Here is an 18782-nt window from a genome sequence, read left to right as displayed (position 1 = left end):
CTGCATTAGCAGGCAGATTCTCAATCACTGCGCCACCAGGGAAGCCCTCTTTCCCAGAATCTTTAGGCAGGTAGACAATAAAGCATTTAAAAACCAGTGATAAAATGAATGGCAGGCACTGTTTACTTTTTAGGTATTGTGGGGAAGCAAAGGCTGCTATGTTCAGGGAATTTCTTAGACAACTAAGTTCAGTTTTCAAATTTCAGTGTCTAAATTTGATTTTGTTTTTAGTTAACTTTCTTAAACTTCAGATCTCAACGATGTTTGCCTTTTGGTAGAATTTCAGGTGTGGACAAACTTTCTCATGTGACTTCTTAGGTAGTAATGTGATATGTTTTCAGGATGACCCATTATTCATATGTTGAATTAAGAAGTAAAAGGTCTTCTAGAAGATGGTAAAGTCATATTAGACACTAACTTTGTGTCTTTTGCAATTATCTGAAATCACTTTGCTACCTACAAGAAAGTCTGTAGTTTTGAAATAATCTTTTATTTAGTTTCCCAAAACCTTCTAAGTCAGAAACACTATTTTTGGCTATCTCTTTGTACTCTTGCATAAGCCATTGTTTACTGTTTCTGAGAGCCCTAAAACTCCATCTTCAGCTGTGGCCAAAGGTTTCATTTCATGGGTAGAAAATAGCATGATCACACAGGAGATGTGCTTATCTACTTTTAAGTTTGCTTAAAACTGTTGTGTTTTAATGGAGAAGTTCTTCCTTGAATATAACATGGCACCGTTTGGCACAGATCTCCATCATCAGGCTTGGTTTACTATTGCTTTTCATCAGTTATATTTAGGGATAGGCTGTGTCTCAGAGTTGCTGAAGCAACTCATCAGAAAAATTCCAACTTCTCAACAGGTGTATTTGCTTAATTGCTTTTGCTTCTGTTTAATTGCATCCGTCCATCAATGCAACTTCTGAGTTTTCTTCGGTTGGCCATGGAATCTGGGTCTCATATCAAAGGGTGGTTTCTGTAAGTTAGAGGGCCCTCTTCTGCTTCTGTGGCTGTAGCCTAGCTTGCCATCATGCTTCAGTGGCCAATTTGGAAATTAGTAGGCTCTGACTTGGCCCGTTTACTTATTTCAATAAACACACACTCATCAGAACTAAATGCTTGTCTTTTCTCCTCTTCCCCTCCCCTCCTGTCCCCTACTGAGCAATCAGAAATGCCCAGTGGCTGACGAACAGCCCTTTAGCAGGAGCAGGGGCCACGGAGAATTCACTGACCCCCAGCTCTCCAAGGTGGCAGTGCTGGCTCTGATTAGTCAGTTAAGGAATAGAGGTTGTTTTGAACGGAGTACTTAGAGTATTAGCATAACAAAAATAATAATAAAGAATAAATATGCAGACCTCAGATTGCCTCTGGATGTCTCAGTGGGTGGAATAAACTTGAGCTCAAGCCTTTTTTCCTGATGTTAGATTTTTGCAGCTTGGAAGCAGGAGGCTTCAGAAGTTTGTGGGAAATGACAGATGAATAAGTTAGATATAATGTGAAGTTAACTTAAAGTGCTGTTCAGATGAGTTTTACTGTACTTGCTTGGACTGAACCTGAAACCAGCATATGTAACTATTCAAAGTGGCAGATCCATCTTTCTTTTTGCTGTCTCAAGCCCGGAGCATTTTTTTTCCCCAGCAAGACTACAGTTTGTGAAAAATGGAGATATTAGATCACCTGAAAGGCTTTCTTCCAAACTAGATAGCCTCCCATGTTTGTATTTGAGCTCCTGGGAAAAAAAAAAAAAAAAAAAAAAGCCCAGTTGTGGAGATGGAGCCTTTTCTTGGTAGCCTCTGTGACCCATTTCCATCTGTCCTTTTCTTTCATACACTATTGCGTGAGGGCACAGGTGGTCTGGATCCTGTCTTAGTGGGCTTTAATTAAATCACCAACCCAGGCCTGTGACAGAGATGTGAAATCTTCAGGCTGTTTGACTCTCTAGGTGTTCACACTACCTGAAAAGGGTTTGGTTATGCAGCGCTAAAGCGTCTGTACTAAGAAATACTTGACAGCTCTTTTGAACTTTGGCCTCTTGTAAACTAGGCTTCTGAGTGATTGATCAAAATGCATAGACAAACTGACTTTTGATCTCAGGTGCTACGAATACTTCAGCCAACTTCCAAGCTTTTATAGATTGGCTTTGGTTTTAAATTTCTTAAGATAACAAAAATATCTATTCTTGAACTTAACTTATTAAACTATTTTCAGACATAGACTAATTTTGCCCCCTTTAAACTGAGTAGATATGGTTATTTGGATGAGTATTTATGACTAGAGTCTGTTGTTAGTACCAAATTCATGATCAATGGGGGTTGGGGGGAGGGAGACTATTAATATTTTATGATTACATACTGAAATTGTATTAGTTTACTAAACCAGTTAATCACACAAAAGATTTTATTATCTCTGAGCAAGAAGGGTGAAGAAACAGAAAATGAGTTTTATTATGGATTGTCTTTACTGAGTATCCGTTCATATTAAACCTTTCAAATTCCATTTACTTGAAACATTCTTTTAAAACCTAAGGTAATGCAAACCTGACAAAATATATTTAAATTCCTCAATCTCCTTTTTTAGTTACTCTTTGATTCTTCTCTCCATAAAGTAACTTTTGCCCAATTTAAGCTTCAGAAAACAAAGTCAAGGACAAAAATCAACCAACACTTCCCAAATTACATAAAGTGTGTGATCATTGTTGATTTTGAAACAAACTGAGTCGGGAGGCCTGGGTGCAGCCTGACTTCTGGTTTTGTTCTTGGTTTGGTATTTAACTTTAGTTTCTGTATTTATGTTCTCTCCAGATTCTGAAAATAATAAGCAGTACAGTTTAAAGTCTCTCTCTTAACATCATTTAAGCTATTAAAAACACTGTGTTTTTATTTTCATTATTGTTCAGACATTACATTCAAAAGGTTTCTAGAAATATTAAATTAGAGGAAATTTTGTGCTTTCACAAGCTTTAAAAGCTTCAAAAGATCAGAGCAATTTCAGAGATTTCTAATGAAACATCATGCTTTGCCTTATATCAAGTTAAATAAATCCTTTTTATGGTGACCATAACTTAATGAAATGCCCTTTTAGGACTATTTTATGATTTCTAAAAGATTATTTCGTTTGTAGAAAATAACATTTTTCTGGAGGAAAAGGTGGGAGAGGTGGGGATTAATTTTTCTTGTAGTGTGATCATCTTTCATTAAATTGAAGCTGTAAATGTTACCAGACATGCTGCTTTAGCTTTTATCATTAATCTTGGATTAGAAGATAGAATATAATACAAGCAGAAACCCCTGTACCCCCTTGTGTTACAGTAATTTGTTATTTTACCATCACAAAAAATAGGTATCTTGCTGTGATGTTATGATCAGTAAGTGACATTCATGAGCTGTAGTTTCATTTGTCTTCAGAGTTGTAATTATTAGACTGGTGCTATTTTCTGACATAAACTGCTACTTTGAAGAATTAGGTTGCTATGGGTTACCAATGTATCATGTTCATTTTCACTGGCACAAGGTTCAGGTTCCAGATCTGTTAATATATACCTTCAAGGTTTTTTTTCCCCCTCAGGACTATGTTCTCCTAGACAGGTGTTTGTGAGTGAGTGAGTGAGTGTGTCTGTGTAAACCATGTTTCAACCCTTAGGAGAAATATCTTAAATGCAGTTAATACTTTTGCCTGTTTTCCACCAACACATTATGAAGGTACTGCATGTAATGGATCTTGCCAAAAGAAAGTACACAGTAGCCTGGGGGTAAAATGTAATGAACTGCCATCAAGAAGTATGGAAGAAAAGACTTTCCTTTGGCTGAAATGACTGATAATTTCCTTCCAAGGGCATATTTAGCTATCAAAGAGAGGTTGCTTTGTTTTTCTTCTGTTTTGAATATATAATCTAAATGGATTCATAACATGACCCTTGACTTTTAGAGAGTCAAAATGAATTGTATCCAGTTAAACATATAAGAGAATCATATTGGGAATTAGATATCTGAATCCTTAGTTTTGCCTCTAAGCAAGCTAGAGTGACCTTGAGTTTGTTCTTTAACTTCTTAGGAGAGAAAGACTAGATGGTCAATTAGGTATCACCATCAAAGAGTCTTAACAACACTTGTTTTCACATCAAGTTTCTTTGGTGCTTGACTCCTTGCTTCTGAATTCATCTTCTAAGGATGCTTGAATCTGGGCCCCTCATCCCTGGAGTCCTTCCACTTATAAACAAGGTCTCACAGCTTCGCTGAAGTTGTTTTTATTTCCATAAAAAGATTCATGAGGATATTAAAATGGTTTGTAATCAGTCTCTCATTTTTCCCAGGACTACGTTCCATATTTAGTTTGATTTAAGAGCAAAAAGCATTAAGTAAGTTATGGCTAGGCAGACTTAGGTAATTAAAACATTTTTGGAATATCATAATATGCAATTGACTGCTAAGGATTTTTTTCCTGTTAATTGGAACTTTTAAAAAATGAAATAAGTAGCTATGTGTCAAATCTGATTATTCCCTACAGGCATGAAAAGGAGGGTTATTTTAAGGGACTATAAGCACATTCTCGTTACACAAATTCAGAACTCGGAGGTTATCTTGGGGGCTGTTTGACAGCAGCTGCTGCATTGAAGGCATAGCTTCTTAGCGGGAAATAACATCATCTCCCACAAATATGTGTTGTACTAAACTCAGATGAAGGGAATAGGGATGGGAAACACAGGGAAGTGTGACGGTTAAGAGCTCCAACTCCAGAGTCAGCCCATGTACATTTCATTCCCAGCTCCCAAACCAGCTCTGCCGCTTACCAGGTGTTTGACCTTGTGCAGGTTATTACCTACATGGTCTTGATTTCATCATCCTGAAAATGATGACAATAATAGAATCTTCCTCATAGGAGTGTTGGAGGATTAACTGAGTTAATGTACATAAAGCCTGACACATACTAAGTGTTGTATCTCCTTAAGAAGGATGTGCAGGCCTGAGAGAGTGGTCATTGGAGGGTTGAGGGATTTGGAGAAGGTTTGATAAAGGAAGTGAGTTTTTGAGATGCTAGGTCATAGAGAAATGTCACTTGAATGGGCAGAAAAGAGGAAAAGAATATCACAAAGTGTGAAGTGGTGTGGGTGAGATCAAATTTCCTTGTTCCTATAAGAATTTGAAGAATCGAAGTCCATTACATATTTGTAATTTGACATCTAGTTTTCCTTTATACATTTAAATATTTGCAAAGGGTTTTATTTTTGGTATACTGTAAATATTGACATTTTAAGATAAGCATATCCAATGGGTAGCAATTTGATACTAAATCATGCATTTTTAAAAAGCCTCAACAAACTCTTCTTAAACAGTCAAATTTCATATCATTATTTTCTCCTTGAACTCATATTTCCATTCTACTTCCTCCACCAAATTTTATCTTAGTATAATACTTTATGCTTGAGAGTCTTATTATTGGTCAACTTTTCATTATTCTTCTGAAAGAAGTATATATATGTGTGTTTTAAATAAATATATATATATATGTTTTAAAATTCTGTCATCCTAAAACTCGAAGTATTAAATTTCTTCTGGATTGAGTTATAAAAATTGTTATAGTATATGATTGATCAAAATATATAATTGATCTATATATATTACCGCTTTGATCATTTATTTTATAAACTTTAATAGAAACAGTTTTCTTAATGACATGAATTGTACCCTTTGTGTCCTAAATGTTTATGCATTCATTGGTGAATGTTACTTATTGCTAGAAGAGATAGGTTTCAGCATCGATTTTATTCTTTCTGTTCTTATAAATGTAAGGCAAAGGAATGTTGCTAACATAAATAAGTAGGTGGAAATTGAAGTTTAGTTATGAGAATGCCATTTAATTCCTTGAACTCCTTCTGAGTTATATTCCATAAATCACAGTGATCTATTGCCAAACATTAATCAATTATTTTTAATGATCTACTGTCTGACAACTTTATTAGGTAACCTTCAATTTTGTTGAAAGCCAACAATTGGAAAACCATGTGTTTTGCAAAAATATTTGTTCCCTAGTTGTTGAAGTTCAATCAGACACCAATACTTCAAATTGTTTTTGTTCAGCCCCCCTTGAGTTAGGGTGGGTGAGAGGCATGCTGCTGCCTTTTTTTCTTTCTTTCTTTTTTCTTTTTTTGGTTAAGCTGGGAGAAGGAATAGTGAAAGTGTGGTTTAAAAAAAAAGAAAAGGAAGAACCACATGCTTCCATGGCAGGTCTGTTTTAGTGGAATCTGAGCTTCCTATCTAAAAGCACCTTGGAATAGAGCATGTTTGCAAGAACAGGAAGTAGGCAACTTCAGAGTGACTGTCAGTGTGGAGCCAGGCAGACCACTGAGATTACTCCAGCATCCTTCCTTCTCTGTACTAGACCAGCCCAAGTCTGGACTGTGGGTCATGAGCTGTTTATTCACCTCCCAGGTTAGTTAGACCATGTCTGTTTTGAATTTAAAAGAATGTTACTGATGTAGGTGTTACGTTCCTCCAAAACAGGGCTTTAAAAAACCTGTTGTTTTTTAAAATCAGTGTTTATTAGAAAAAAAAAGACATATTCCCAGTTTTGTTGTGTATGTTTCAATTATTAGGCCTTTTTCATATATATCATACTTAATTGGTAGAATCTTTAACCAGAATTTGCAATCTGTGTGATCAAAACGCTATACCTTTCTTATTATGCATTTACTTTTGTGTCATTGTGAGAATTATTGAAATGAAGAGCATAAAGTATGTAGACTAGTGCCTAGCTCATATGTTGATCAGTAAGCAGTGGTAGTTATTTATCTAGTGCTTTATAAATGAAACAGAGTGACGCATCATTATTTTCTTAAATTTGAGTCTTGGAATGAAATTTACTAAACTGTGTATTCCTGAAAGCAGATGTTAAAATTTTCACTTGTGGAGAAATAATCAATGTGAACATTTACAGGCCTGGAAATCAGCAGGTACCTCAGAGGATAAATTAGATCTTGTAATGGATGATAAGTTGAGTCAGTCAACATGGATAAAAAGGTCATCCGGTTGTGGGAATTACTACCATTTCTATTCTTGGTACTTTCAGATGGCAGTACACTTTTTTTTTTTTTAAATATAGTCATGATAATATTTGCTCTTTAGAAATATTATCTACATGTTGACCTACTAAATTTATCATTGTTGTGAGAATTGTCATTTAAGTGTATGTGTCAAACTAAGCAGTGTGTGTTAATTAATAATCATGTGTCAACTCCCAGTTAAGTTGGATAAGTTTACAAAAACAATGTCAGAAAGTAAATACACACTAGGAGAGTTATTCTTATATTTTTGATCATTTAAATACAAAACAAAATACTCCCAAAATTAAAGGGGAGATATTCAAAATTAGAAGCCCTGGTTTTTCATGACAGCTCTTATTGTCCTACTTCTGCTATGACATAAGGGCTCAGTCCCTCTCTCCGTTCAGACACAGATTTGAGGAAAAGGGATGAGGACAGCAGGTTGATAGCAAGGTTCCATTTTTGCCCCAGAGCACACATTTTAAGGACAGTCACTGAAGACCTTGCTTTAAATCCTGGGTGGGTTTTTTGAGGATTTATTTTATATTAGATTTCCTATCTATGTCACATTTCAGTTAGACTTTTGTTTGAAGGCTTAAACACCTCTCTTAGGGCTCTCACCATCAGTTTTCATTTTCCCAGGTGGGTGTGGGCCAGTTGTTTTTCCATCTTGATCTGATAACTTGTCCTAAGCACACATTGAGTGCCACTAATAAGATATTGGATTCTTGCTGGAGTGAGAGAGGGGCTCTCTCTTGCTCTTTTCCCCAAGCTGCTGCCTCTCATTCTTATAACTACTTCAGTGTCATAAGAGAGGCGTCCGATTTATATTCCTTGGAAAAGTATGCCTTGCATTTCAGAACTGTTAGAATAAGGTGATCTAGGCAGGTGGAGAGGGCTGAATTAGGCTGGTCCAGATAGATTTTAGAATGATCTGACGTGAAGAGAGTAGATTGTGCAGAGGAGATATGCCTAGGATTCTCCAGAGGCCTTCAGTTGCTGCCCAGAGCCATGACCCCAGCCTTTCCATCTGCATGACTTAGTCATTAGACCATCCTGGATGTTTGCTCCACCTCTTCTTTCAGGCACAGGGGATGTGTTAGAGGCGCCCTCCAGTTTTTCTCTCCATACTCAAAGGAGTATGTTTCTTGGTTTCCTTAAGACCAGTGCTGAGCAACGGAGTCAAGAGGGTCTTGCCTTCCGACCCTGATCCCTTGCCTCCTTAGTTTCATTTTTCCCTGCCATCTTAGAAAATATTCTTTTTTTAAAATGCTTAAAATTATTATTATTTTTTTTTTTTTTATAAATTTATTTATTTATTTATTTATATTTGGCTGTGTTGGGTCTCCGTTTCTGTGCGAGGGCTTTCTCTAGTTGCAGCAAGTGGGGGCCACTCTTCATCGCGGTGCGCGGGCCTGCCACAGTCACGGCCTCTCTTGTTGTGGAGCACAGGCTCCAGACGCGCAGGCTCAGTAGTTGTGACTCACGGGCCCAGTTGCTCCGCGGCATGTGGGATCTTCCCAGACCAGGGCTCGAACCCGTGTCCCCTGCATTGGCAGGCGGATTCTCAACCACTGCGCCACCAGGGAAGCCCCTTAAAATTATTTTTATGTATAAAATGCAAATTATATACATGTATGTGTGTGTGTGTATTTACACACATACTCTTTTGACAAAAATTTCACACATTATGGATATAACATAAAGTCTCTCTGGAATCTGTGTCTGGCCCCTATCCACTGCTCAAGAGAGGTAATACAGATATTTGCATGCTCTCTCTCTTTCTCTCTCTGTCTCACACACACACACACACCCCTACAGAAATGTATAGTATTATGTTTGTCTGTTTCAGCATAAAGTTTATCGTACTGTGCAAACGCTCTGTTTGCTTTTCCCATCAGATCTTTCTCTGCCAGGACAGACAGTTGCCTCATTCTTTTCATTTGCTACACAGCATTCCATAGCATGGGTGTACCTGATTTTATTATTCATTTGCCTGTTGATGGACATCTAGCATGTTTCCCCATTTTTTTTACTCTTGGCACCAGTGCACTGTAAACATGCTTGTGCTCGTGATTAGTGTTCATTTTAGGTAGATAAGAGAGGTAATTAGGGTATGTGTCTTTAATATTTAATATATATTACTTTATTGGCTTCTAAAGTGACTGTGACGTTTTAAAAGAGATTTTCGGATTGTTTTAAAGAAGTTTTGGGTTCTGGCAAGCCTTGTCCCTTAATTTTATTTCACTCAATTCAGTAACTCTTGCAGCTTATCAGATCCCAGATCAGTGCCCTCTCTCCTTGTTTGAAAATAATCTGTAGCTCTCCTCTCTACTTAAGCATTCCTACAAAGCTTTTCCCAATTCTTGGTCCCAAAGTAATTTCAACATTTTCCAGTAGTTGATCTGCTATTGAGACATGATGGTTGAGAGGTTTAGTCCTGGTTCTTCCAGGCCTTGTGATCTGGGGCAGATAATTTCCTCCTAGGCTTAGGGTCAGGAATGATTATGTGTAAAGCCTATAGTATGCGTATGGTACATAGTAAGCACTTGATACTTGTTGGCTGTTGTCATTCCCCCATGCAGCTGAACCCTTCACTCACTTCTTGTGTACCTATTATGTGCTGGGAACATAAAGATAAATAAGACATGGTCCCTATACCTGAGGAACTGACCTTCTAACATGCATGTGTTTACTCAAAATGAAAGTACTTACTCATCTTTCTATCTATTTGAACCTTATCTATAGCCCATCTGCTTTCTCCCCCGCCAGTTAACTTCTGCATCATGAGGGACAGCTTCTCACATCTTTACTCATTCTGTTTAACAGTGATTCAGCACTGACCACCTGCCCAAAACATTGTTAAAAACTGAAATATGAGATAGTGTGTAAGACAGTCTGTGTTTGTGAGCAGCTCATAGGCTCTAGGGAGGAAAAATTAAAGAGCTCCAGGGTTCTGAAACACTCGTTTGGCTTCTCTGTTATAGCTTTTCACCTGTGAACTGGCTAAATTTTACTTTTCATTGCCTATGTTAGTAAGGATAAACAATCTCCATCCTCTCTTCTCCAAGGGCACAGAGTGTGAGGTGCTAGCAAAAGGGCACTTAGTTCTCTGTTGAAACCTGGGAATGGCCCCACACCCGCTCCCCCTCCCCCGTGGACTACTCTTGTTAAGTAGGAGCTATTTTCTTTCCCAGTATTGAAGAAAAACTAGAAGGACTTAGAAAGCCCTGGCCATCTATGCTCAGGTAGAACCATTTTAGTAAAAGTATCTTTTGCTGCCACATCCTGCAAAGATCCAGCATATCACTGGGACCACTGGGTTTGTACCCCTGCTTCCTGGGGAGTTCTGCCCTCAGTCCCATGAGCTTCTTTGGGACTGACACATCTTAGGAATTCTTGACACTGAATAGGAAAAGTCAGCAGTCTTCTTTCTCCCTCACACATGTTCTTCTTTTAAAAATAATTATTTTTCTTTGAGAACTCAGGGATACCTCCTTGCTTTTATTACCATTACAGGTTTCATCTGGTTTGTTCACAATAAGTATATTAAGTCTGAACTTATTTTAAGTCTACCCTGGCACAGAATTTAAATTAATGTCTTGCTGAATTGTGAATGGACGTGAAGGCTCCTTTTAAAGGAGCTTTAAGCGTTTGTTGCCCCAACAGGATCTGAGCATAATACTCATCTGGAGAAAGATGATTTTCTCAATGGAAATAATTTATCATTGCTAGAGATAATGTGAAATTACTAATTTTTTCTCAAAGCATGTTTTTTGTAAATGTTTTCCAGAGATACATACCTTGAAATTAATGATGGTCTCCTTTGTGAAGACTTTGTTTCATTTCATGTATTTTGTTGACCCCTGAGATAATAGTCCATCTAGAGAGGAGAAAACATAAAGCAGTACTAAAAACCCTATAAATGCTTTCAGTAAAGTAGAGTCACTAGCCATCTGCTGTTTTCCCTAATGCTGCATTAATACTAGCATCTCTAGTGCTACATTTTGGGTTTTGGGCATCTTTGGTTCATTTGTGGATGCTTGTCTTTTAAAATTTTATATACAATTCATTTGGTTTTAGAAAAATATTCTGGATAATGTAAGTATACTGGAAAGAAAGTCTGCATTTAAAGTAATGCATTTCCTAGTTCAAAGAACACACTATTGTTCTATCACCAGCATATGTGCTTGCTTTTTTTTTTCCCCCCCCAAACTTCCCAATAGTGGTGAAGAAGTTTGGATCAGCTATGTTGTCAGGTTCTTCTGGTAATTCTCAGAAGGAAATGTATGTATGCATTTAATTAGCAGAGGTTAGTGGTTCAGACTGTGGCTATAAAGCAGGAAAAAAAATGGCACCTCCTTCCCCCACCCATGGAGATCATGCTCATCACAGTAAGAAACTGAAGTTGGCTCTGGTTGAGGTTGTTGAGTTGGAAGGACAACATCTTCCAGAAGAGAATTTCTGTGAGCATTCTGAAGATTATATTAATGGAAACTGCAGCCCATTTAGTATTGTTACCATATTATTATTTATGGTGTACAATTTCCAGTTGTACTTTTCACATAAACCTATAATGCCTGGGCCAGCTGCATTTACATTTTTTCCACAAATCCCACAGATCCAAACTTCCTTTCTATTTGCCGTCTAAACTCTGGGGATTCTTCTTGGCTCCTGGAAGAAGTCTTCCTCACTCTCTTTCTCCCCTCCCTGCTTTTCTGTACACAGCCCTCTTTCTCTAAAGAGTATGCTGGTTATCAGCAGAGTGACAGATTGTGTGTGAGAAGGGGGAGAGGTGGGTCATGAATAACAACGGTGGTTAAGTGTCCAGGGTTCTTGGAACCTCCAAAAACTTCAGCTGTATGAAATAGGATATGGCCAATCTTTCTTCTTTGACCACTTTCCTAATCTTTCTCTTTCTTAGAAGATTCTACAGTATCTTTTATATCCATTCAATCTGTATTAAGAGTGTTGGGTTTCTTCATAATTCCTCTCTCCAGCTCTGAAATAGACCCAAGGGTTCACTGAGGACCTGAAGATATAGTTAGGGTAGCATGACAGATAGAAATTAGTAAATACTTTAGGCTTATCCAAAAAAATAGAAATGTTCGATACATCTGGGACTTTTTCAAGCTCTCCTCTGCTTTATATAGCAAAGGGCAAAATGAATCGCTCCATAACAAGGGATCCTAAGAGACACCAAACTCAATTTAAATTGATTTAAGTTCTGGAGAGCTCTCCAGTTTATACTCCACAAATACTAATATGGTAATACCAGTTTTAGCCATAAATCATTGCATTGGACCTCCTGTCTCTTTTCCTGGCTATAGATCATGGGCAGTAATACACTGTCTCTTGAACCACCAGGGTGTAAATTTCACTGCTCATAATTTCCAGTGTGTGAGGAGAGCCTGGTGAAGAAGTAGGCTTGAATGGCTCTGTTGGGGAGTGGCAGTGCACATGAGTGGTGGATTGGCCTGTAGTGTGGCTGACCTTTTCTCATTTAATGTCCTCTTTCCCCTCTGGAACTCACTGCAGAATCATTTGCATGTTATATTTCATCTACATTTGTCTCATTGTAGCCTCTTCATCCTTCTGTTGAGTTATATGTGCCCCTGAATAAATGTTTTCTATTGTCTGATTAAAAAAAAGGTGAATTGTGACACCATTTAGCATATGAGAGATAGTAAAGATAGGAAGTAAGAAACAGGAAAATACCTGTAACATTAGAAAGAGTTCTGTATAGTATATGTAAGAAAAGCGGGGCAATTATTTTTTATTAATGTATATATTCTTTTAACTTTAGGAATAGAAGGACAGTCTGTGGAAATTTCCAATATTGTGGACATCCGAAAAGAACATAACCGTGAGATTGCAATGAGAATTTCTTCTAGCATCAACAACCAAAATAGATTTTATACTGACCTAAATGGATACCAGGTAATTTCCCTTTAAAATGTTTAAGTAATGGTTATAACATGTAACTTTTATATGTGATGATGGGCCAGTTAATTTTGGATCCTTTGAAAAAATATGCTTAAGGTTGCAAATTATTTCTAAAATAAAACTGAATTTTAACAGACATTTTTAGGTTCTGTATTCAACCATATTTTCAAGGTTAGAACAAATATTTGCAAGACTATTTTGTGAAATGTCTATTTGTAAGGATTTATTTTTTCAAAGGAAGATTTAGTGACCATTACGCATGTTAAATACCTTGATGCTAAAATGTATATGAATTTATCTAATAGAAAGGAAATATTAATTAGGGACTGATGGAGTATATCTTTTTTTTTTCCTCATAAGGAATTGGTCTATGTATATTTAGTTTATTCCACATATGTTTTTAAGTGTATGATTTAATACTGGGCTCTTTTAAATTTCAGGAAAACTCTTCTCTCTACTGATGTATATGTGTGTATACATATATACACACACATATATGTGTACATAGACATAGATATACAAATACAAACATCAGTTTAGAAATGTGAGTAGGTGTGTATTTAGTCAAAATTTTCATGAAATAGTTTGAAATAGTAATGGGAAAATTGATTCATAAAAAATTTTAAGATTGTCATTTCTCTAATTTACTAGAGCTCTTTTGATTGTTACCTAAATCTCTGTATTCAGAGTGTATGTGTGTAACAACATATCTTTGAAATAATACTATTAGAAACATGAGCATGTTTTTGAAGCATTAGCATTTTAGAAATTTCTGGCTACGAATAGAAATAATTCCACAAATGCTGTTACTTTGATTTTCAACTGGGATGAGTGGAAGGGATTGTGATAATTTTCTCTTCTACAATTTCCTGCAAAAGTTAAATTTAAACCTTTTCAGAGCATAAAAATTACAGCATACATTTTGAATTAACATGTTAATTCTACTACAGCTGTTTGGTTTTCAAATGAAGCCCTGGCTTTATGGTGATTCATTTTCCTTGTGTACAAAAGAAAGGCTTTTCTTAAAGTCTTACAGAAGCAGTAATATGTATGTGTGGGTGTATACATGAATGAAAAAACTTAGTAAAAATGAATAAAAATGTGAATTTTCTTTACAAGGTTCGAACATTTTAATAAATAGGAAAATATTATTTTTAAGTCTATAGCCTGTTTCTTCTTTTTTAGAATAGGTCATTTCTTAAGCTTTGAAAAGAGTAGTTACTTGGGCCAAACTAGAAATCTAGACCCGCAGGTGGAGAGTGAGGGTAACAGCTACACAATTGTGACAGTTTTAAATGTCCTTTTTTTAAGTATACAACTAAATGGAGTAGGAAGATCAGGACTGGAGATTTCTTTCTAACTAGCTTCCCTTCCTTCCTTCCTTTTTTTTTTTTTTTTTAACATTTTACAGTTGTTTTTTCCACCAGTTTGTTAATTTCCTAGGGCTGTGATATAAACTGCCACAAACTGGGTGGCTTAAAACAACAAAAATTTATTCTCTCACAGTTTTGGACATTAGGAGTACAGAATCAAGATGTAGGCAGGGCCCCACTCCCTCCATCAGCTCTAGGGAAGTGTAACCTTGCATTTTCTAGCTTCTGGTGGTTGCAGACAATCCTTGGTACTCCTTGCCTTGTAGACATATCACTCCAATCTCTGCCTGTGCTGTCACATGGTCTCCTTGTGCCTCTGAATGTCTCTCTCTGTGTCCAAATTCCCCATTTCTTGTAAGGACACCATTCTTTAGATTATTGCTCACCCTAATCCAGTATAACTTGATTTTATCTGCAGAGACCATATTTCAAAGTAAAATCACATTCACAGGTTCTGGGCGAACATGAATTTGGGGGGACACTATTCAGAACCAGTAAGTTGAACGACCTACTGCAGGGTTGTTGTGACGATTAAAGATCTTATTTGTGAAATTCTCAATACTGTGCCTGGCATTAATGGTTACTCAGTACATGTTAACTATTATGTTTACGTTGAACTTCTCCTTTTCTGAGTTTCATGTCAAACTTTCATGAGTTTAAAAGAAGAGATGGCATTTTTATGTGGTATAAGATTTCTGATAACAGAGTCTCTGTTTGATGTCTCCTCCTGAGGTTTGAGTGAGTCTCCTTGACCCAGATCAGCTTAGTGCATTGTCAGTCTCTCAAGTATAAAATTAGAGTTGTATTTCATGCATTCAGATACTAGACCAAGAAAAATTGGAATTTGGAACTATCTACATTGAAACTAAACAAGAAGAGTAAGCCTTGAATAGTTTTTAAATATAAATATGCATTTGATTGTTATAACATAGTATGTTAGAGGATTTGGTGAGGAGATGTGTGGTATTTATTAAAACTGATTCAAGAATCATAAGAGATATTTCTTGAAAGGGGATAGAGAGCTATTATGCTTAGCCTTCATTACAAAAGTAGTATGTTAGATGTAAATGAGAAATGAATCCTTAATACCTTTATAATTTGTTTTATGCAAATATTGGAGAGCTAGAAGGCTTGTTAAGGATTTTTATTCTGAATTTAAATAGTAATGCCTATTTTAAAAATCTGGACAAGTTCTACCTTTCTCACTTAAAAATTGTTTTCTAAGATGCTCATGATTTTTCTTCATATTGTTTTGAAGAATGTTTTCATTACTAAGTTAGCTGTTCTATTGGACAAGAAAGGTGCTGTACCTTTTTCTGTTTGGAAGAAAAACCGTCTGTAGTCAATAGTAATTTTTTTAAGTACACGTGTAAATATCACTTGATTTTTTTTTTTCCTTAACGAGAACTGTTTGGTCTTACAGATTCAACCTAGAATGACACTGAGCAAATTGCCTCTTCAGGCGAACGTTTATCCGATGACTACAATGGCATATGTCCAGGATGCTGAGTATCGCTTGACCCTGCTGTCTGCTCAGTCTTTAGGTGTTTCGAGTTTGAAAAGTGGTGTGTTGTTTAGTTTCTTTTTTGCTCTTATAAGTTTCGCTCCCCAGTGTATAATCTTTCTGTTGGTCATATGTATTAATTGTCATACCCAGTCACAAGCTTTCTTCTTTTGAGAACCAGACTGTTAGTTAATTTTGAACTTTGTGAGACCAACATAAAATAACAAATTTCCTTAATCTTCAGATGAAAAAAGAGGAACCTAAAAGTCCATGAAACTGATTATTTTTAAAGATAATTTACTTCTCCTGATGGCTCATTGTTTGCAGAAGTCTGTCATTATTGTGACTGATTGGGAATGGAAATTCAGACTCAAATTAAACTAAGTTTAGGTAGAGTTCAGATAACTTAACCAAGTTTGCAAAGGTGGAAAGTTACAGTTCAAACTTAGGTCCTTCTCTGAATCCCATCCTTCTAGGACACTACCACCTGAAAAGAAGAAAGGGAGTAGAGATGATACAGATGTGGGGATAAAGAGGTGACAGACATGACTCTACAGATTCCAAAAGAGAGAATGAAATGGAGAGAAAGAGAAAATAGATAGTAGACGCTGATTGATTTTTTTTAGAACTTTCTATTGGGAGACTTTGTCCCTCATAATACATATTTTTAATTATCATATACATATCAATTGCTCTTCTTTCCTTACATACTAAGAGTTGCTAAGACAAGCATGTTATGGAGCCAGGCAGATAATAAATGTGTACAGATGCCTGGCTTATTCATTTTATATTGGGCATATGCATACAAACCCACTATTTATATTAGGTATATACATGCATTCTGTACTTCTACACACAGAAAACCTTACTACTTATCACTTTTCTTTATAGCCTCCATTAGACAAAATCATGAGATCATGTCATGAAGACATGACTACAGTTATAAAATTAATAATGGCCTCATGTGGGGGCTCCAGTGGGGAGTGCTGGGATTTGAGTGAATTGCGGAGCACATCCCCCCTGTACAGTGGGGTGGCCACTGCTTGGTGTCAGCTACTTGTCGCCATGGGGAAAGGGGCCCAGTGTTGCCAAATTTTTCAGTTTTTGAAGAAAAGCCCAGAAGTCTGGAATTTTATGAGAAGTTGCCCATTCTGTAACTTGTGACATAATTTTTTAAAAATCAGAACATAAAGCCTCTTTGTGTCAGAGATGACTCCTGAGCTACCCATTTTTAAACACTGCCTTAAATTCTCAAAATTGGGCTCTACTTAAATAGGGCACTAGACCTTAGGATTCAAGCAGTCATGAACCAAACAGTATTATCTCACTTCCCTGATCAAGAGAGCTATGGACATAAAAACAATTTGAGTACAGGCCAGGAAGTTACTAAGTGTCACATAGTATATGGGCTAACATTTGGAGGCAGAGAGAAGAGTTAGAAATGACCAAGAGATTGATATACTAATTTGAGTGTGAAGAGATCAAATTCTAGATAGGCATGGGGACAGTTAGCCCCAGTGCCTGAAGAGCATGTTCTGGACAATTGTCTTATGACATATGGAGAAAACAACAATGAAAATTCTAACCAGCACTGGTAATTTTATGTACTGGATACCTAAACTGAGAAGATAGAAACTAAACAGAGTTGGTTTGACTATGTAAGCATAGTAGTTATTAAAATCCTTTACGTAGTTCCCTTTTATGCCAAATGATTGCTCAATACAGTAGCAAATATGAATGAATGGATGGATGAATATATACATTTAAACACATATAACTTTAGTGGGTTTTGGGGGAGTATAATCTTAAGCATATAAATATGTCTCTGGGTGATTTTTTTTCTGTTTTTTTTTTAGTTTGTAATTTCATAACCTAACCATTAGCTTACAACTTAAGCTAAAGGAGTTGTAGAATTATTGCATAGCAAATGAAGGAACCAAATATGACAACTTTTTGGGCTAGAGGAGAAAAGACACACTAACACAGTATCAGAGAGGGAAGGGGGTACGTGGTGGGTGTCTCCAAATTCATGGGCTTCAGAGAATCACAGCACATCAAGTAACCTAAGATTTTACTTCAAATCCTTTGTAGATTCTGTCCTTCTGTATTTGTCTTATTACTCCATGCGTGATGTACATTTTTTAATGAACCTCATAAACATTTTTAAATTCCAAATGCAGCCACTAAATTTTTGGAGGATTTAATTTATTGTTTCTATTAAATTTTTATAAGTTTCACTTTAATTTTGATCTCTTCTGTCCCATTTTTAAATTTCTTATTAGATTTTACTAGAGGCTGATAAAGAAAAGGAGAAATACAATCCTGTTTTATGAGTTTATACTAGCTGCTTTGAGCTATTATCGAGAGGAAGCCCATGGTACTGTGGGTTGTATAGGTCTGTCTCCCTGACTGGAGGAAAAACTTCAGTCGCGACCCTGCCTTGTATTATGAGGTTCTCAATGAATAACCCTGGCCTGTTTGTTTGTTTGGTAGGTCAGATTGAAGTTATCATGGATCGAAGACTCATGCAAGATGACAATCGTGGCCTTGAGCAAGGTGTCCATGATAACAAGATTACAGCTAATTTATTTCGAATACTACTAGAAAAAAGAAGTGTCATGAATATGGTAGGAAGAAAGCTCTTATGTTCTGATGTTGTTTGTTCTTTGCCATCCAAAATTATGACTTTATACTTTTTTATTTTTTGCATTTTCCAATATTGAGATCTTTTTGTAATAGACTTAGCCTCTATTCACAAAAAAGAGAACTTCAGTTATATATATCGTGTAAGATTTACATTCAGGCCATTTTATTTTTTAGTTTTGCTTATTGTGTAGATATAAAATAATGTTAAGGAATCAGCTTGGGTGAAATTTCCTGAAATTACTTTGAAAGAAATAAGCATTGAGTTTAAAGGATAGAGCTT

At 36.4% G+C, this 18782-nt stretch overlaps 1 protein-coding gene across 1 annotated transcript in view; it reads left to right on the top strand.

The window, feature by feature from the left end:
* Positions 1 to 18782, top strand: part of MAN2A1 (mannosidase alpha class 2A member 1) — a 159109-nt gene that overhangs the window by 121912 nt on the left and 18415 nt on the right. The window contains exons 17-19 of the mRNA XM_082455725.1: positions 12840 to 12973; positions 15776 to 15917; positions 18350 to 18483. Of these exons, the coding sequence (XP_082311851.1) occupies positions 12840 to 12973; positions 15776 to 15917; positions 18350 to 18483 (410 nt within the window). The remainder of the gene's footprint in view (positions 1 to 12839; positions 12974 to 15775; positions 15918 to 18349; positions 18484 to 18782) is intronic.

Source organism: Balaenoptera physalus (genome assembly GCF_965194825.1).
Source record: "Balaenoptera physalus genome assembly, chromosome: 3".
Taxonomy (NCBI): domain Eukaryota; kingdom Metazoa; phylum Chordata; class Mammalia; order Artiodactyla; family Balaenopteridae; genus Balaenoptera; species Balaenoptera physalus.
The sequence above is the reverse complement of the archived record's forward strand: the minus strand, read 5'-3'. Positions and strand labels throughout refer to the sequence as shown.